The 18956-nt window shown below is 60.5% G+C and overlaps 3 protein-coding genes across 4 annotated transcripts; 1 reads left to right on the top strand and 2 right to left on the bottom strand.

The window, feature by feature from the left end:
- Positions 1 to 526: 526 nt before the first annotated feature.
- Positions 527 to 4173, bottom strand: ZNF579 (zinc finger protein 579). The gene is made up of 2 exons (XM_036747603.1): positions 4133 to 4173; positions 527 to 2545 (listed from the first exon to the last, which is right to left on the bottom strand). The coding sequence occupies exon 2, from the start codon at positions 2541 to 2543 to the stop codon at positions 1035 to 1037; it is 1509 nt and encodes a 502-aa protein (XP_036603498.1). The 5' UTR covers positions 2544 to 2545; positions 4133 to 4173; the 3' UTR covers positions 527 to 1034.
- A 3032-nt stretch (positions 4174 to 7205) lies between these two features.
- On the bottom strand, positions 7206 to 12003 carry LOC118840094 (flt3-interacting zinc finger protein 1-like). Its single transcript, XM_036747602.1, has 3 exons — positions 11126 to 12003; positions 9763 to 10110; positions 7206 to 9600 (listed from the first exon to the last, which is right to left on the bottom strand). Exons 2-3 carry the CDS (start codon positions 10072 to 10074, stop codon positions 8143 to 8145), a joined length of 1770 nt encoding a protein of 589 aa, XP_036603497.1. The 5' UTR covers positions 10075 to 10110; positions 11126 to 12003; the 3' UTR covers positions 7206 to 8142.
- Positions 12004 to 12205: 202 nt separating this feature from the next.
- On the top strand, positions 12206 to 17728 carry ZNF524 (zinc finger protein 524). Of its 2 annotated transcripts, none has more exons than XM_036747600.1 (2): positions 12206 to 12285; positions 16297 to 17728. In XM_036747600.1, the coding sequence occupies exon 2, from the start codon at positions 16336 to 16338 to the stop codon at positions 17242 to 17244; it is 909 nt and encodes a 302-aa protein (XP_036603495.1). In that variant the 5' UTR covers positions 12206 to 12285; positions 16297 to 16335; the 3' UTR covers positions 17245 to 17728. The 2 variants fall into 2 exon arrangements, with proteins under 2 accessions (XP_036603495.1, XP_036603496.1); XM_036747601.1 differs by lacking the exon at positions 12206 to 12285 and adding an exon at positions 13585 to 13669.
- The last annotated feature ends 1228 nt before the right edge of the window (positions 17729 to 18956 follow it).

The raw sequence follows: 18956 nt of genomic DNA, 5'->3' as shown, positions 1-18956 counted from the left end.
CATGAGCCTGAGCTCCTCAAGGGCTTGTCCAGAGACTGAGGTGGCAGGGAGCATGGGGCACCTGGGTTCAAACCCCAGGCGGGCCATCTAATTGCGATCTCGATCAAGGCCTCAGGACACATTTGCCCATCTTTAGAGGGGAGCTGGGGAACGTGAATACCAAGAACTCAATCCTGTGTCTGGTGGTGTTTTCAGGCTGGGCCTTCAGCCTGACCTGAGTGAAGAGCTGAAGAGGGATTTGCAGGGAGGCTGGAGGCTCAGGCCCAGTTTTCAGAAAAGTGCACTGTAAATTCCCTGTGGGCAGAAATCATTCCATGCTTTTGTCTTTTTACCTTCAATGCAAGAAACAATGTCCAGCTGATAGATGTTTAATAAATGCTTCCGGAATCAGAGGGCAGGAAATCAGGAAAGAGGGGCTCAGTCTGGCCTACAGCAGGGGTTTGGGAGACTCACCCCTTGTCCTCCCCTGCCCACCCTGGCCCTCCCCGACCCCCCCCCCCCACAGACAGCCCCATGGCCTGGCTCCTCAGGGCTCCACAGTCGCGTTTATTCATAGACAGACATGGGGAAGAGGGAACAGACACATCCACCCCCAGCCCACACCCTGGTACCCCCCTCACTCTACCCTGCCCCACACCTGTTGCTGCTGTACACAAGAAACCTGGAAGGATTGGGCATGGGCAGCGGGGCAAGGGGGCCAGCAAAGGGGTAGGGGTGGGGGGATAGGCCCCCTGGGAACCAGAGAATCCACATTTCCCCATAATTCGCCTCAGCTGGAATGTGGATCCAACCTGTCATCCTGGCGGTGGTAAGAGGGTGAGACTCCAGGTCAGTGTGGGGCAGGGGATCTATCCTGAAATGGGGTGGCGGGGAGGGTGTTAGGGTCCAGAACGCTCTGCAATCTCCCCAGGGAGACACCCCCCACCTCGATCTTGTTCTTTCTTCCGCTGTTGGAACCTAAAGGGTGGGTTTCATTTCAGAGAGAGGGCAGAGGGGATCAAGGTGGCCATAAAATGTTTGGGGGGTTCTGAGTGTCAGGAGGGCACCCCCCCTGTTCCCCCCAGGCCCCCCTCTTCCTCTTCCTCCAGGTCAAAGGCTGAGTGGTCCTGACTGTCAAAGCAGGAGGCGCTGAGGTATGCAGGAGCTGGAGGAGGGGTCCGAGAGGGAGAGGGAGGAGAGGGGGGGTCGTCGACTGTCTCGGCCGGAGCTGGGGCCGCCTCCTCTGCGGCGGCCGCGGTCCTGCTCATGGCCCCTTCCATCTCGGCCCTGTGGCACCGCTGGTGCCGCAAGAGGCTGTAGGCCCTGGAGAAGCGGCGGGGGCACCGGGGGCAGGGGTGCGGGGCGGGGCCCCCAGCGTGCACCTGGGCGTGACGGGCCAGGTCCGCCAGTCGCTTGAACTCCCGCTGGCAGCGGACGCACTGGAAGGGCCGGGCTCCCGAGTGGGTGACGCCATGCTGGCGGAGGTGGGCCCGCCGACGGAAGCCTTTGCCACACTCCGGGCACCGGAAACGGGGCTCCACAGGAGGTGGGGGGGGCGGAGGCGGCTCTTCCCCGGGACCCGGGCCAGAGGCCCGTTCTCCTTCGTGGCTCCCCCCATCTTCTCCGTTTTGCCCCTGGGATTCTGCCCCTTTGGCAAAGTTCCATCCCTTGGAGGCACTGCCCACACCTCTCTCCTCCTTGTCAGACCGAGAAGGGGCCGGGGCAGGCGCCAGCAGGCTCAGGGCACCGTGTACCCGGCGGTGTTGCCGGAGGTAGGAGGCCAGGCGAAAGGCCAGGCCGCAGTCCGGGCAGGCGAACGGCCGGTCCGGGGAGTGGACGAGCCGGTGTCGGGACAGCGACCAGGGCCTGGCGAAGGCCTTGAGGCAGACCGGGCACTGGTGGCGCTTGGGCCGCGGAGGGGGCCCGGGCTCCCCGTCGGGGCCCGCCCGGCCCCCCGAGCTCCGCAGGCACGGGTGAGCCTTCAGCTCCCCCTTGGTGGGGAAGGCCTCTCTGCAGCGCAGGCACAGCAGGGTCCAGTCAGCCTGGAGCAGGACCTCCTTCTCCTCCCCGCGGCCGGCTGCCGCCCGCGCCAGCTCGGCCGCCTCTTCTTGGGCATCTTCGGGAGGCCCCGCCATCGGGGCCGGCTCCGCTGCGGGCTCCCGGCTCCCCGGCGCCTCTGCCCCCGCCGGCTCCCCGCCACCGCCGTGCTCCTGGGCCAGGTGCAGCTGCAGCTGAGCCGGCTCCGGGAACGTGCGAGGGCAAGCCGCGCAGCGCAGAGGCGGCTGAGGGCCGTGGCCTCGCAGGTGCCGGGCCAGGTGGGCCGGCCGGCGGAAGGCCTTGGGGCACAGAGGGCAGGCATGGGGGCGCAGGCCCGAGTGGCTGAGCCTGTGACGCGACAGGTAGTAGGGGAAGCGGAAGAGGCGGCCACAGGTGGGACAGGGCAGAGGGGCCCTGGGAGCAGCTCCGCCACCTCGGCCCCGGCCCCGACCTCGGCCCCGGCCCCGGCCCCGGCCCCGACCCCGAGGAGAGGCGCCTGGGGCTGGTGGAGGGGGCTGGGGGTCCATACCTGCAAGGAAAGAGGAGAGAGAGGCATGATGTACACGTGGGGACAGCTGAGAGGCAGGGGGTGACCCAGACACAGCCAGGGATGGAGGGGGGCAATGGGATCCACAGGGAAAGATAGAGAGAGAGAAAGGGGAGGGAGGGGAGGTGGGCGAGGAGGGCAAGATGGAGGGGAGGACAGAACGCAGGCACAGAGGGAGGAGATGGAGGGGGACAGAGAGACAAAGACGAGAGTGGGGAGAAAGGGGAGGGAGAGACAGAGAGAAACAAGAGGAAAGATGGAGGGGGAGAGACAGACACAGAAGGGGGGAGAGAAGGGAGGGAAGGAGACAAAGAAAGAGGGAGAGGGGATGGGAGGGGCAAAGAGACAGAGAAAGGTGGCAGAGTGAGGGAGAGAGAGAGAAAGACAGGAGAAGAGATGGAGTGGGGAGAGACAGAGACAGACAGAGACAGGAATGGGGAGAAGGGGGACAAAGAGGGAGAGAGACATAGAAAGAAAGACAGGGAAGGGGAAGCAGAGGAGAAAGAGCCAGAGAAAGAAAGATGGTGGGAGAAGGCAGGGAGACAGATGCACACAGAGAAAGACAGGGGAGTAGATGGAGGGGGAGAGAGACAGACAGACAGAGATGGGAGGGGGAAGAAAAGGGAGGGAGACAGAGGGAAAGAGATAAAGAAAGAGAGACGGGGGAAAGAGACAAAGGGGGAGAGACAGAGAAGGATGGAAGAGAGAGCCAGAGAGGGGGAGAGACTGAAGGAGAGGGAGGGAGGGGGAGAGACAAAGATGGGGGGGAGAAGGCAGGGAAAGCCAGGGGAGGGAGATGGATGGGGAGAGGGACAGAGACTGAAAGAAAGATGGGGGGAATGGAGGGACAGAGGGAGACAGAGAAATCTGAGGGTGTGTGGCAGGGGAGACAGAAATATGGAGGGGGGGAGAGTGGGGGAGAGGGGTGGAGGGAGGGGAAGGGGAGGAATGAGCATTTACAAAGCGCCTACTATGTGCTTGACAAATGTTAGCTCATACGGGAGGAAGCTGCTGTGATGATCCTCATCTGACAGATGAGGAAACTGAGGCAGACAAAGCTGAAGTGGCTGCCCGGCATCACCAGGATAACAAGTGTCTGAGGCCATATTTGAACTCTGGTCTTAGGGGCTCCAGGCCCAAGAAGGGGGGCGGGCAGTGCCAGGTGAGAGTCAGCAAATACAGAGGAATGAAGAAATGGGGGGAGAGACAAAGAGAGGAAAGAGGGGGGAGAGAGGGGGGGAGGGAGAGAGAGGGGGGAGGGAGAAGAGAAGGGGAGGGACAGGAGAGGGGGAGGGGAGACAGACGAAGGAAGGGGAGGGGGGCAGAGGGGTGCAGAGGGCGGGGGGCAGCGGGACACGCGCGTCCCACCGGACACAGAGACACACACGCCCGGCAGAGACGGCAGAGATAGCAGAGACACCCGGGGCGCTGCGGACGCGGCTCCGCACAGATTCCGGGGGACAGGCACAGACCCCCACACCGGACGGGCGGCTCTCAGGGGCGCGCGCGGCGGGGGAGGGGGACATCGCGGGGGCGCGCTCGGGCCCCCCTCCCCCCGAGCTGTCTCACCTCCTCCTCGCTCCCTCCGGCCTCAGGGCCTCCTCCCTCGCGCGCGGACGGACGGGTGGACGGACGGACAGACGGACGCAGACACGGGGGAGGGTGGGGCGGGGGAGGGCCGCGCCGGGCGGGCGGGGGAGGGGCGCCGCTCTCTTCCGGCTCCCCGGATGCAAGTGCGGCCCCGCCCCCGGCGCGCAGGGGGTGGGTGGAGGAGGGAGGAAGGGGGGGCGCTCCAGGCCCGCGCCCGCCCGGGCCACACCCCGGAGAGGGGCTCGAGAACGCCTGCGCACAGAACCCGGGGGCGGAGCCTGTCGCTAGGTGGGGGTCTCGGGCTTCACTCCCCCCCTTCGGGGGCGGGGCCTATCTCTAAGCGAAGGGCCCGAGCTTTAAGAAGATGGCTTCCCCCCCTTGGGGCGGGTCTCGTCTCTAAAGGGGCGGACCCCATCTCTAAGGGGGTGGAACCTAACGCTAGGAGGCGGGCTCTGTCTCTAAGCAAAGGTCTCGGGCTCTAAGATGGCTTCAGCCCCTGGGGAGGGGCGGGGCCTGTCGCTAAGGGGGCGGGGCCTGTCGCTAAGCGGAGCTCTCCAGTTCCAAGGAGATGGCTTCGGCCCCGAGGCGGGCGGGTCTGGTCTCTAAGGGGCGGGGCCTGTCTCTCAGGCGTTGGGGGAGGGGCCGGATCCTGTTTTCCGAAGAAGCGTCTCCAGTCCCCCAGCTAATTGCAGGGCTTGGGAACAGGAAGGGCCTTTAGCAGCCTATCCGTTTCTGAACACGAATGCCCCGGCCCACGTGCTGGCGAGGAGGCACCACACCTTCCCTTGGGGACCCCCGGGGGTGGGCAGTGTGGCCTCGCTCCAAAGCAGAGCTCCGGGCTCCTCGCCCCCACCCCCGTCTCCAGTCGCGCGCAGGGCACCTTCCCGGGCTACCGCCCGGCCCCCAACTCCCCGCTGCGGATGGCACCGCCATGCACCCAGGCAATCCGGCTTAGGAGCTCAGAGGTCCCTTTGTCCCCTGCCTTCCCCCCACCCCGCTCCTGCCATTCATGACCAAGTCCTGGCAGTTGAGTCCCTTCCCTTTCCCTTGTGCTCGCAGTGAATGCCCAAGACTCTCCCTCGTCCTCCCTGCCCAGCTCCCTCCAAGGTCCGGCTAAAGCCCGGTGCCCCTAAGTGCGGCTGCTTTTGCCGAAATAACACCCATCCATCCTGTGCGCATCTCGTTCCGAGGACGTTGTCTGCAGGTTGTCTCGCCCACTTGGCCGTGAGCTCCTAGAGGGGGGCGCCCGTTTGTTGCTTTTCTCCAGTTACCGCCAAACCCAATGGCCTTTTCTCAGTCTCTCCGGGCTCCCCTCTCACCTAGACACTGCTCCTTTCTCATCTCCTTTGCTGGCTCTTCGGTCGGCTCGTACCTGCTAAGACTACGGGCCCCATAGCGCTCTGTCCTGGGCCCCTTCTCCCCCTATACTGCTTCACAGGGTGATGATCCTCTCTGTGATGATAATTCTCAAATAGATCTGTCCCAACCTCTTTTGATGACTTTCACTCTCAAATGTCCAACTGCCTATTAGACATCTCAACTGGATGTCCGTCTTAAGCTCAGTATGTCCAAAACTGAACTCATCTTCCCACCCACCCCCACAGCCCTGTTACTGTGGAGGGCACTTCTAACCTAGGAGTCATCCTGGCCTCCTCACGCTTTCTCACCTCCCCCCCATATCCAATATGGTGCCAAGGCCTGTCCATTTCACCTGTGCATCATGTATGCTCCGACACTCCCCCCACCCAGATGCAGGCCCACATCAGCCCCGTGAGGACTATCACCATAGCCTTCTGTGGGCACCAATCTCTCTTCACTCTAATCCATCCTCTATTCAGTGATTGAAGTGATTTCCCCAAAGTAGAGGTAAGACCACATCATCTCCCTTCCCCCCACTTAAACTCCAGTGGCTCCTAATCACCTCCAAGATGAAACAGCCCATCCTTTATTAGGCATCCCAAAGCCCTATCTTTCCAGTCTTCTGATGCATTACATCCCCTTCCCCAAGTACCCTTTGACCTAAGACCCTCTCTCCCTCTGAGCCTGTCTCTGATGCCTGGATCACTCTTCCTCCTCATCTCTACCTTTGGGCTCATTTCAAATCCCAACTAAAACCCTCCCAATCTCTCCATTCTGGTGCCTTCTGTCAGTTATCTGTTGTCTCCTGTCGAATTGTGAGCTCCGAGAGGAGAGCAGCTGTCTTTTGCCTTTCTTTGTATCCCCTTTGTGCCTGGCACATAACACATGCTTATTGACTTGAGGGGAGCTTGCTGTCTCCCCAGGCAGCTCAGTCCACTTCAGGACAGCCTTGCTGGGAAGGCTGTCTTGGCCAAACTGAAATTTACCTTCTACCAACTACTCTCTTTCCTGGCATCTCGAGCAAATACTGGCACTGAGTGGAGCAGGTCATTATCGTCCAGAAGGATCTTCAGACAGGGAAACTGAAGCTGAGTTCTGTGGTCACATCAGATGAGCCCCATGGAGGGTGCACCCATATCCCAACTCCAGTGATCTTTCCCCTACATTTCCATAGGCCAGGCCGCATACTCCACGCCCTTCTTCTTACCGAGGCCCAGGGAGCTTGAGTGAGGGGCCCAAGGTCATATAGGGAGTAAGAGCAGGGAAGAACCCAAGGCCTCCACTTTTCCCCTACTATGGGCCTCACTGGAATAGAACCTCTTAGAAGGCAGGGATTTCTCCTAGTCTTTGTATTACACTAAGGGGAGAAGATTTCCCTGAAGCATGGTCTCCCTAGGAGCAAGATCTGTATCTCAAAACAAAAGTCTGGGTCTCCAAGCAGGGAATTGCACTAATTCCTAGGGGTGAAGCCTTCTAAGGGCCTTGGCTCAGGGTTCTAAGACAGGATCGACAAGGATTCAAGTCTAGCCTCCCCTAATCATGTTCTGGGCGATGGGAGCGAAATGATGCCCCCAATGTGTGGAGCACTTCCTGATGAGATCGTGGGGGACTGTGACTGCCTAGTATTGCTGTTAAGGTCAAGCTCCTGTCTCTTCCAGGTGGGCCCCTCCCAACAGACAAAAGTAAGCCAGAGTAAGTATCAGGCCAGTTTATTAAGGGTCCTGAGGACATGGGGAAGGAGAGGAGACAAGCAGATGCTCTCACATGAGGACCTCCAGATGAGTCACCCTGTCCTCGGGGACCGGCCTCGGGGGAGACACAGAGACAGACACAAACGGGAAAGACAGAGAGAGACCCAAAACCCACAGAGGAGGCAGGGGATAGTCCCAGGCTGGGAGGAAGCCCATTCCCCGTGGGAAGGATGGGAGTGGGAGGCATGGGGGAAAAGGGAGAGCAGTGGGGTTGTGAACCAGTCCACATTCTACAGAAAGGACAAAGTCGGTTAATTCATTCTAAGGGGGTGAGGGAGACAGACTCTAGACTGGTCCATGGGGGAAGGGGGAATGAGGTGAAAGCCTTATCCGGATTGGTTCTGTCCATTCAGAGCAGTCCACCTTGGGGAAAGAGGGGTGCAGCAGGGTCAGTCTAGTCCACCTTGCATGAGGAGGGTGTCAGAGAGCACAGCCCACAGTAGTTCTGAGGGCATAGGGGGTGGGCAGGCAGGGACACCAGGCTCAGCCCCTTCTCTAGGGTCCCTGTCCCATTCTCCCTCCTTCAGGGGTTGGGTTGGGTTGAAGGGCCCTTCCTGGAGAGTGAAGAAGGCAAGGCTGAGTGCCAGCTGGCTGTGTTCCAGGGCTCTCAAAGGACAGGAGGCTCTGCCTGGGGCTGGGGCCTTGGGGTCTTCCCTGACCCAGGGCTGGGTCCCAAGGCTTTTTCTCAGTACTCAATTTCCCTCCCTGGGGCCAATGTCCCTGTCCTCAGTGCTGGGGCTCTACCCTCATGCTCGGGAGTCTCAGGGGCCCCAACCTCCATCTTTGGGGTCCCTCCAGACCAGGAGCCCTCTCCCCCTCCAATTCCAAGGTTCCCTTGGTCCCACTCAGGCCAGGAGGCTCTCCAGGACAGGGGACTGCTCAGTCCATCCCTCGGTGTAGCTTCAGGTGACGGGAGAGGTTGCTAAGTGTGATGAAGCCCTTGCCACAGACATGGCAGGGGAAGGGCCGCTCAGGCCCATGCAGCAGCCGGTGACGCTTGAGGTAGCACTCATGCCGGAAGAACTTGCCACACTCCAGGCATGGGAAGGGCTTCTCCCCAGTGTGGACCAGCACATGCCTCTCCAGGTCCCTCGGGGAACGGAAGAGCTTCTCACACTCAGAGCAGCTGAATACCTTCTTCCCGGCAGCTGCTGCCGCCAGAGCTGCTGGGGTGCGGCCAGAGCCAGCTGGGGGGCCCCCCGGAGAAGGCCCAGCCCCATGGCTCCCATGGTGGTGCTCCTCCAGGGCTGCCACCGCCCCATAGACCGCCCCGCACACCCCACAGACGCAGGAAGCCGGGCCGGAGTGGGCATCCAGGTGGGCAGCCAGGGCTGCGGCTGAGGCAAAGAAGGTCCCGCAGTCGCACTGGTACAGGGTCTCCTCCGAGGCCTCGCCCAGCTCAGCGGCCACGGGGAACGGGGCCTCCAGGTCTGGATCAGGGGGCCCCTCCTGGGATTCCTCCCCAGGTAACTCCTGGCATACCTCTATGGGCACTTCCCCCGGTAACTCCTGGCATACTTCCTCCGCTATCTCCACAGGGGCCTCCTGGGATGCCTCTGGGGGTATCTCCAGAGGGAACTCCTGGGGCCCCTCCGAGAGGAACTCCTGGGACTCCTCAGGGCGGAACTCATTGAGCTCTTCTTCAGGGAACTCCTGGGGCTCCTCTTCGGGGAACTCCTGGGGCTCCTCAGAAAGGAACTCATGGGACCCCTCAGAGGGAAACTCCTGGGGCCCCTCTTCAGGAAACTCCTGCAAATCCTCAGAGGGGAACTCCTGGGGCCCCTCAGAGGGCAGCTCCTGGGACCTCTCAGGAGCCTCCAACCCCCCCTCCCTGCCCTCAGGCCCAGGCCAGGAGCCCTGGAGATCATGGGTGAGCTTGTGGCGCTCCAACAGGGCTGGGGCATTGAAATCTCGCTCACAACGGGGGCACTTGAAGGGTTTCACATCTGTGTGGGCAGCCCAATGGGAAGCCAGCTCAGCCCCCGCCAGGAAGCAGCGGCCACAGGCCCCACAAACAAAGGGGCCTGTCCCACCGGTCCCCCAGCCGCCCACCCAGGACCCTGGCCCAGGACCAGGGGGTTCTGGGCCACCCCCACAGGCCATGCAGGGGCCTTCATCAGAGCAGGCACTACAGGATGGGCCTGGAACTGAGAGGCTACCTGGGGGCCCCAAGGTAGGAAGGAGGCCTGGGACCAAGCCAGACGGGCCCAAGCCTGCAGGTGTCGGTGGGGCCATCCCCCTGTGCTGCCGTTTCAGGTGACGACCCAGGCTGGAGCGGGAGGAGAAACGAAGCTCACAGATCAGGCAACAATACGGCTTTTCACCCGTGTGGACCACCTGGAAAAGGGGGCAAGAAGACAGAATTGCAGCCTTTAGCCCTGAACAAGGCCCCGCTCCCAAGGATCCCCATTATATGACTGCGAGGAAAGAAAGGACTGGCCCAAAGCGCTAGAGAGGGGAGGCCCACCCCCTTGGGGCGCCAGAGACCAGGCTCCTGACCTGGTGGTGGAGGAGGCCCGTGGAGTCGCGGAAGCCCTTAGGGCAGGCTGAGCAGCGGTAGGGACGCTCCCCGGTGTGTGAGCGCAGGTGGTTGGCCAGGTTGAAGCTATGCTTGAAGCCCTTGCCGCATCTCGGGCACGCGTGGGGCTTGAGAGCCGTGTGCCGCGCAAAGTGGCGCCGCAGGTCCGAGCGGTAGCGGAAGCTCTTCCCGCACTCGCTGCAGTGGAAGGGCACCCGGGGGGCCACTGGAGGGGCCGGGGCCGGGGCCGGGCCGGCCGCAGGGAGGGGACCATCCACACCGCTGTCCTCCATGGCTGGGAGTCCACAAGTGCCCTGCCTGGGGCATCTCTGGGGAAGGAGAGGCAGGGGAGGGGTGGCTTCTAGCCTGAGGGGTTCTGGGCTCTGGTAGACCCCCTCTTCTGAGTGCTAAGGTGCTCCTCTCTCCGCTAGAGCACCCCGACACTCCTCCATGACCCCCCCCAAAACTTTCAAGCTCCTCCCCAAATTCCACCCCCTCTCCCAAGCCCCACCCCTTCCTAGGACCTCCCACTCCTCTGTGAGACCCAAGCCCCTCCCCTCTCCGGCTCAAGCCTCACCCCCCTTTTCTAAGGACACTCTCCTTTGTGAGCCCCCAGTCCCAAGCCCCTCCTCCTGCTTAAGCCCCACCCCTTCCAAGGCCCCCACTCCCAAGCCCCGCCCCTCTGCTCAAGCCCCACCCTTTTCTCTAATCCCCACCCCTTCCGAGGACCTCCTCTTTGACACCTACTTCCAAGTGCCTCTCCTTCCCTAAGTCCCACCTCTTCCCTATCTAAGCCCCTCCTCTCTCCTCTGAAGTACTCCCACTCCCCTGAGAGTGTCCCCTTACTTCCAAGACCCAACTTCCTCCCCAAGTCCCACCCTCCTCATGTAAGATCCTCCCCTTTCCCCTTTAGCCCCACCCACTTCCAAGGGCCACCCGCCCCCTAAGCCCTTTTTCTCTGTGAGCCCCTCCCATTCATGAGGCAAGACCCTTCCCCCTTTCCAAGCTCCTCCCCTCCCCCACCAAGTTCCCCCCCACCTATAAGTTGGAGCCCCCCCAGCCCCCAAGCCCCACCCCCAGCGGCCCTCCCGAAGGTCCCCCTCCCCCACGTCCTTTGTGTCCCTCTCAGGCCCCATCTCCGCCCCCCCCAAGCCGGGCCATGAATGGTCCCATCCACGCAGCCCCGCGGCCCCGGGGGCGGGCGGCCAGGTACGGCCAGCCCGGGCCGATCCATTCGGCCCCTCGGGGCGGGGGGGGGGCGCGGGAGGGAGCCGAGTCCTGAGGCATCCGGGCTCCAGGGGGGTCTCGGACCGCGCCGTGCCCCTCTCTCCTTTAATTACTTACACCTCCCTCTGGGCGCCGACATTTTGGGCCGCGGGGGTGGCGTCACTTCCACCCGGGGGGGCCCCTCCACTTCCGGGTCCCCTTTCCTTCCCTGCCCCCCCCCCAGAGCTCCCCCTCCTCTTCTCAGACGTTGCGCCTGCACAGAAGCAGAATGGAGTTGGCAGCCATCTTTGACGAGGGCGGGAGCAGGCGATGGGGGCGTGGCCTCAGTGCCATCTTAGCTAAGGGCAGAAGCATCTGGAACATCCCGCCTCGCTGCCGCTCTAGGCTCAAAGAGCTGAGAGCTCAGTGGGCACCATCTTGGCTGTGGGCAGTGAAGCCGGAGCGGGTGCCATCTTGGGGGCCTCAGGCCTCCCAGGCCCGAAGCCAAGCCAGTGCCATCACTTCCCGTCGGGCTTCGGAGGCTGGGCTGCGATGACGTCAGGAACCCAGAGCAGGAGGGCGAGTGCCGGACCGTGCTGTGTGACCTTGGGCAGGACCCTGGCCCTCTCTGGGCTTCGGCCAGTCCCTGGGCCCCCTGTTTTCCCTGATTCTTCCCCCACCCGCAGCTTCGAGGCCCCTCAGTTTCCCTGTCAAGTAGGTGCGGTGGCATGGAAGGATCTCCAAGCACCTTTCCCTAAGGGGCAAGTCGGACATCTCGGCACATCCCAGGGGGGCCTTGGCTCAAGATCTCTAAGCGCTGTTTCATTGGTGTCAGGCTCTCCGGGCCTCAGGGCGCATCCTGACAGGTCTCCAGCTCCCACCCTGGGACCGCCCTCACTAGTCGTGTGACGTGTTAGGCAGGAAAAGGACCTTCTCTGGGCCTCAACCTCTCCACCTTTAAAATGGGCACGCAGCCCTCCAACAGTCACATGGTGTCTAGTAGGCTGACAGGATGGGAGGTGAAACCAACGCGCAGGCGCCGCCCAACCCCCCGCCCCTTCCCCCTATCCCCTGTAGACGAGCGCTAAGACCGCGCGGGCATCGTCAGAGCCTCACTCCGCCTTTGTGGCCAGCGCGCGGGGAGGGCGAGGGAGGGGGCGGGGCCGGCGGCGTCACGCGGCCGCCTCCGCCCCCCTCCCCCGGCCCCGCCCCGCCCTCCCCGGGCCCTGGCCCACGCGCCCGCCCTCCCGCCCTCCCCGCCGCCCCCCGCGCGCGCCCCTAAGCGACATGCAAATGAGGTACCCGGGCGGGGAGGGGGCGGCGGGCCGGGAAGGGAGGCCGAGGGAGGGAGGGGAGGGGGGGAGGGGAGAGGAGGGAGGGAGGGCTCGGCTGCCCGCTGCACGCGACCCCCGCCCCCGAGCAGCAGCCCGCGCGCGCCCCGCGGGCCCCCTCCCCCGTTCGCGCGACCCCGCCGCTCCCCCGCCGCGCCCGGCCGCCCCGCGAAAGTCATTGGCTGACTTCGCCGAGCCCCGCCCCTTCCGCCCCAGCGCGCGCGCGCCCGTCCCAAACCTCTCTCTCCCTGCGGCCCGCGGGGCCCCGATGCGCGTGCGCATTGCCACGCCACGCCCCTGCCCCGCGGAAATGAAGTGCCCGCGCGCGCTCCCAGCCCCTCCCCCCGCCCAGCAAGCTGGGGAGCGGGGGTGGGGGTGGGGTGCCTGCCGAGGGTCCAGGGCCAATCTGCCCGGCGCCCCCATACGAGGCATCTCGGAGCCCCTTCCGGGCGGGCAGACCTGGCCCCCACCATTGCAGGGGTGCCCTCTCCCCAGTGGGAGATCCCTCAGGGTCACGCCCCCCAGTTGCTCCCGTTGCCCCCCCCCCTCCCCGCCTGACTCCCTCTGCATGTGACCCGCCCTTCCCCCTGCGTGCAGGGCCCACCTCCTCCTAGCTGCCCTCCTCTTGGCAGTGCCCAGGGTTGACAGCTCCAGGGAAGGCGTCCAGGGCACCGCCCCTCACCTCTTTTATCCGGGGAGTGCTGTCTGCCCGCGGCCCACTCTGACCCCCAGATCTCTTTTAAACGAGCTAACCTCCCATTGTGGGAGAGAGTACTTGTGTGGCTGATGTTTGGAGCCCAAATCCGCAGCCGGCCGTTGATTGCTAGCGTGTCCCCCCTTGTCTTAGGCTCAGCCCGACGCTTTTGGCTTTTTGGGCTCTGAGCTGTAGCTCACCTCCTGGCTTTTTGTTACCCGGACTGTCGGGCCCCTCGGACCAGGGGCCATTCAAGGCCCTGCGGGTGAATGAGCCTGGGCTCTCTGAATCCCAAGTCTGCCCTGGCACCCTGGCCCCTCAGCCTTCTCTCTCCGACTTAGCCCCGGGTTGGTCCATTCCCACCCAGACCCGCTGCTGGCCCTGCTGAGCTAATTGGGAAAGGAGGTTATTGGGCGTCCCCTGCCTCTGCCACTGTGCTGGGCCTTTGGAATCACCGCTTCCTTTTCTAGACTTCCGTCGGCCACCCCTTTAAGGACAGTTCTACCATATTTCTGGGAAACCAAGTCAAGCTGCCCGGGGCTGTGGCGTTGGGCCTCCTCCAGTCTTGGCTTCTCTTCCAGGCCTCCCGGGTCTTTCAAAGATCATGGCCGGTGGCTCAGCGATCCCACCTGCCGGTTGTTTCAGGTTCTGTGAAAGGTGACTGGAAATCCAGGAGCTTTCCAGTTGTCACCTTACTTGCTTTAAGTGTCTACTCCCAGTTTGCTGTTTCTGTTCTGGCCTTCTCAGAGCCAAGGTCATTTTCCTTTGCGGAGAAAATAGAAACAAAATTTTTTAAAAAGTATCATGTACCTACTCGTTAACATCACTTATCTTGGTCCCATCCACCCGGAGAAGTGGTCTTGTCTTGTCTCACTCCTCCTTTATTCAAAATAACTTTAAAAACCCCAAACCAAGTTTTAATTGTCCCTAGCTTTCTTTGCCATCCTTAGTCTGAGTTTTATCCCTCTTGACATTATTAATTTTTCGTCAATTATGTCACATTTTTCATTAGGAAATTTTGAATCATCAAAAAAATAGACATATAAATAACGGAAAAAGAAGACAGTCTTATAAACCTGAGAACTGTGGCAATGTACAGGGTTCTTTAAGTATGTGTTAAATATAGTTAGGGAGCAACAAAGTTGGTCTGTTCTGTTTTCTTAAAATGTTTTATCACTTTTCTTTTACACTTTTGTTTTTGTCCTTGGTTACCTTCTTAAGGTTCTGTTTAGAATCCAGTTTGGTTGGTGAGTCCCCTGTGCATCCACTATCAGTCTCTACAGGCAACTCTTTTCTTGTTTGGCTCTCTTACCTTTGGAAAAAGGAAATGATCTTTGAGGCAAGTTCCGAGCTCTTCTCCCTTCCCCAGAGAGAGTGGGAGAGAAGCAGCCCCATCCCTGCTAGATCCTACCTCTGGGATCTCTTTCCCAAGCCTCATGGATCTTCAGGTCAAGTTTGCTCAACCCTGTTGTCTCACTTGAGTCTGTTCTCTTAAGGGAAGATTGGAACAAGCATTTATTAGGTGCCCCCAGTGCATGAAAGGCACTGCACCTAGCACTATACAAACACCATCTCATTTGATCCTTTTAACTTTGGAAGGGAGGTACCATTATGATCCCCATCTTACAGTTGAAGAAACTGAGGCAAGCAGTGATTAACTGAACTGCCTAGGGTCACCCTAGGAAGTATCTGAGGCCAGATTTGAACTGGAGTCTTCCTGACTTCAGGGCATCATTCTATCCTCTTAATATGCAAATCTTTTCTCTGCCTCCTTTATTTGTCTTTGAAGAAGGTGTAGCCATTCAGAGCCATGGTCCAGGTTTGGATTTCTTCCCTCCCAGTGTCCTGGATCCCTAGGAAGTCAAATTTGTGTTACCCGTACTACAGTAAAGACATCTGAAGCTGTGACTTTGACCCTAGGTTGCCTTCTGGGCCTCTGGCTCTCTGGTGTGCCCAGCTGGCTGCCTTGAGGGCTGTGATTACCTCTTGGGGGGGGGGGGGGGGGGGCGGAGCTGTCTTCATTGGATTTCTTAAGACTGTGCAAATGAGCACATTTAGGCCCATGTCTTCTCCATCCCTGCCTGCTGAGGAGCCTGCCATGTCTCTGTCCAAGCCACGGTCCAGAAACCTCAGATGCTGCTTCTTACTTAGTGTTTTTGTGTGCCCGGGTTGCAGTCTGTGGACAGTAGTGAGGACCAGACCCCCCATTTCCCTGTGGTCTTCAGTTCGTTGTCAAAGATGGTCATCTTGGCCAGCTGCTTTCTGGGTCACATCTTCAAATAGCATCGGATGTGTGAGTGTCTGTCAGTAGAGAATAGTCCCCCCCCCCTCTCCGTCTGGCCTCTTTCCCACGGCCATCTGGCTCCTTCTCCCCAAAATATGTTTGTTTTTTTCTTACTTGAATGGTTCCACATCTCCCTAGACTGCAGCAATTTGGTCTCTTCTTTTCATCTGGCCTTTTCTCCCCCAAAACTAGTTCCCTTCTCCTTCTTCACCCTATATGATCCCTTCTTCCCCTAATCTTATTCTTTTTGGAGGCAATGGGGGTTAAGTGACTGGCCCAAGGTCACACAGCTAGTACATTTCTGAGACCAGATTTGTACTCAGGTCCTCCTGACTGCAGGGCTGGTGCTCTAGCCACAGTGCCAAACAGCTGCCCCTTCTTCCCTCTTTATCATCCATTCTTCTTACAGTCTGGTAATTTCTCTAGCAATCTAGGCTTTTCCTACCCTCTCCGACCCCTTTTCCCTCCTCTCTGGTCTCAGGCTGGCACTGATTGTCCCTATCTGGTCCCCTTCCCTCCTCCTCCAGCCTGGTCCTGTCCCTTCTTCCCATCCCCTGGCTCCTGTTCCCAACCTAGTCCCTCGTCCACACAGTCTGCCCTAGAGCACCTTGTCTCCAGATTGGCCCCTTTCTGGTCTGACTCCCACTTGGACCCCTTGGCTTTCTGACTTTGGTGTTTCTCTTCCCCTGCATGAGCACACACAAACCACTTAGCGTCTCAGAGCTCCCCACTGTAGGGCCTCCCTCATGCTTGTGAAGCATTTCGTGATGATAACTAGCTGACAAGGACTCAGCAGCTTCTGAATGCTGCTCTGTTAGCTAACTGACTAAGAAAGAGCACCTGAGAAGGGCAAGACCCTGTCTGAAGTCTCTCAGCTGGTCAGGGCCAGCACTGAGACCCAGATCTCCTGCCTCTCTATTCTGGGGCCCCTCTCCCCACATCATTCTCTCTGCTGTCCTCTGTCTGACTCTGACTACTGCCTCCTTTCTCCCTTCACCAGCCTAGGTCCTGTGGACGGGCCCCAAATCCCCAGCACCCGATGGACCCTTCCAGCCCAGAGCCAGCAGCCAAGGAGGCAGAGCCCTCTAGCCCGCCACCTGATCCCCCTGGCGTTCGCCTCCGTCGCCGCCGCCCCCCTGCAGGGCGGGCTGGCTCCTCTGCCGTCTCCTCCTCGAGCCAGACGTTCTCCCCAACCACCCGCAAACGGGGTGGTGGGCCCCGAGGCTCTACACCAGGGGAGCCCCCTGAGGCTCCTGGGCCACCCGATGGGGCGGAGGCTGAGGATGGCGGTGGCGTCCTGTTGATTGATGCCCAGGGTGTTCCATACACCGTGCCCCAGGCAGGTGAGGAGGGCGGGGGGTCCCGGGCCCGGCGGGCCCCACATTTCTGCCCTGTCTGCCTTCGTGCCTTTCCCTACCTCTCAGACCTGGAACGGCACCGCATCTCTCACTCAGAACTCAAGCCACACACCTGCCCAGCCTGTGGCAAGGCCTTCAAGCGGGCTAGCCACCTGCGAAGGCACCGGAACATCCATGCCGGCCTGCGGCCCTTCCACTGCGCCCTCTGCCCACGGCGTTTCCGTGAAGCTGGGGAGCTGGCCCACCATGGCCGTGTGCACTCAGGCGAGCGTCCCTACCAGTGCCCCATCTGTAGGCTTCGCTTCACTGAGGGCAACACCCTACGGCGACATGCCCGTCGCAAGCACCCACCACCCCCAGATTCTCCCAGCTCCCTTGCAGGCCCCGGCATGGACCCACCCTGGCTGGAGGAAATGGTCCCAGAGCTGTCCCCCAGCCCGGACCCTGCTCAGGGAGGCCCTGAGGAAGATCTAGAGAAGTCCCCCAGCCTGGACCCTGTTCCTGGAAACCTGAAGGAGGATCCTGAGCAATCCCCCAGTCCAGATGCTCCCCAGGCAGCCCCAGAAGATCTGGAAGAAAAGCCAGAATGATGGTCCTGGCCCAGACCTTCCATACGTGGACCCTGCAGAAAACCCTCCACAGGTTCCCTGCCTAGAACAAGCCAGCATTAACCTGTCTGGGGTTGGGCCTGCAGAAGACCAAGAGTGATCCTCTAGGTGGGAGCCTGCAGGAGACCAGGAACAAACCAGCTCGCCTGATCATTCCCCATCCCACCCCCACCCCCAAGAAGACCCAGAGCAATCCCTCTGGCTGGATTTACCCTGGGCAGAGCCCAGGGAAGGCTGGGGGTGATTCCCTGGCTGGGAGTGGCACCTGAGGATCCCAAGGAGGCCAAGGGTCCCCAGATCTGAAGTGGTTCTAGCTAAGCCACAGCTTGGAATGATGGGAGCCCAAGTGTCTGGGCAGGGAGGGGGGTGGGAGGTCTGGCTTTCAAAGGAGAGGTGAGACGCCTTTCTCAGAACTGGATTGGGGGTGGATATGGGGCCAAGGAAATAAATGTGTTTGTCTGCCGGCTGTCAGTGTCTGCTCACTGAGGGGGTGCCACGGGGAGCAGGGCAGCCAAGTGGGCATATTGGAGGGACAGCTAGTACTCCCACCCAGGGCCCTGGGGCTCAGCTAAGAAGGAGTTGGGCAGAGTAGGGGCTGATTGGGAGGGTCAGAGAGCCCTGCATAGAAGGCCTGGGGATGAGGGAAGCAGAAGGTCAAATAGATTTTTGAGCCCCTCTCCAGTCCCCACCTGTATCCTCTGGGTGGAAGATCACGAGAAAGTCAGTTTGCTTGGAAGAGAAAGTGTGCATATGATGCCTGGAAAAATGCAGCCAGGAGCTAGGGTTGAAGGGCTGGATGTAGTCCTAGAGAGAAGCAAGAGGGCATTTTTAAGGGTGAGCAATGCCATGGTCAGGCCTGGGCTTTGGCAGGTGGTTGGAGAAAAGACTGGTCATAGAGAAGCCTGGGTGCAGGGATACCTGTCAAGAGGTCACTGGGGCCTGAGCTAGGGCAGTACCAGGCTGAGGAAGGCGGAGAGGGGGTCAGACTCGAGAGACTTTGTGAAGGAGGAGTCAGTGATCACTGGAGTGTGAGGGAGAGGCATGAGTCGGGGAGAAATTTGGGGAGGAAGAGAGCAGGTAACATTTTGGACACTGAGTTTGAGATGCCTATGGAACATCCCATTAGAGGCAGGCATGGCTGGAGATGGAGCTCCAAGATTAATCTGCCACATGTAGGAAACCCAAGGGAGGTCCTGAGGTCCCTGAGAGTGAAGAGAAGAGGCCCTAGGTCAGAGAACTAGGGTGTGCTTGCTCCCCCACACACAGTGGGCTCTGGATGACAATCCAGCAAAGGAAACAGAATGGGCGGTCAGACAGGTAGCAGAACTAGGAGTAAGTGGTGTCAGGAAAACCCAGAGAGGAGAGAATGTCCTGAGGAAGAAGGGATCAGCAGCGTCCGGAGATGCAGAGAGGTCGAGGACAAGGACAGATGCCATTGGATTTAGCAATGAAGAGACCTTTGACAACTTGAATGATGAGGCCAGAAACCAGACTGCTAGGCTGAGGAGTGAATGGGACATGGAGTGGGTGCAGAGAGGAAGGAGAGAGGAACCCTGTGCCGGGTACTGGAGGGAGGATACTGTAACAACAATGCTGCTTGCAGCTGCTGTGGTGGTGTAAGACCAACAACACCAGCACACAGAAGGGCTGCTAGCATAGGTTCTTTGATCTGCTTTTCTAAGGAAAGCAACTTT

Source organism: Trichosurus vulpecula, chromosome 2 (assembly GCF_011100635.1).
Source record: "Trichosurus vulpecula isolate mTriVul1 chromosome 2, mTriVul1.pri, whole genome shotgun sequence".
NCBI classification, from domain to species: Eukaryota; Metazoa; Chordata; class Mammalia; order Diprotodontia; family Phalangeridae; genus Trichosurus; species Trichosurus vulpecula.
This window is presented reverse-complemented; position numbering and strand designations above follow the sequence as displayed.

Excerpts from the sequence above, each read along its gene's own strand:
- ZNF579 (XM_036747603.1), bottom strand. The coding sequence starts at position 2,543 with ATGGACCCCCAGCCCCCTCCACCAGCCCCAGGCGCCTCTCCTCGGGGT.
- LOC118840094 (XM_036747602.1), bottom strand. The coding sequence starts at position 10,074 with ATGGAGGACAGCGGTGTGGATGGTCCCCTCCCTGCGGCCGGCCCGGCC. Across the intron at positions 9,601-9,762 it reads CGGGCCTCCTCCACCACCAG|GTGGTCCACACGGGTGAAAA; the intron begins GTCAGGAGCCTG and ends CCCCTTTTCCAG.
- ZNF524 (XM_036747600.1), top strand. The coding sequence starts at position 16,336 with ATGGACCCTTCCAGCCCAGAGCCAGCAGCCAAGGAGGCAGAGCCCTCT.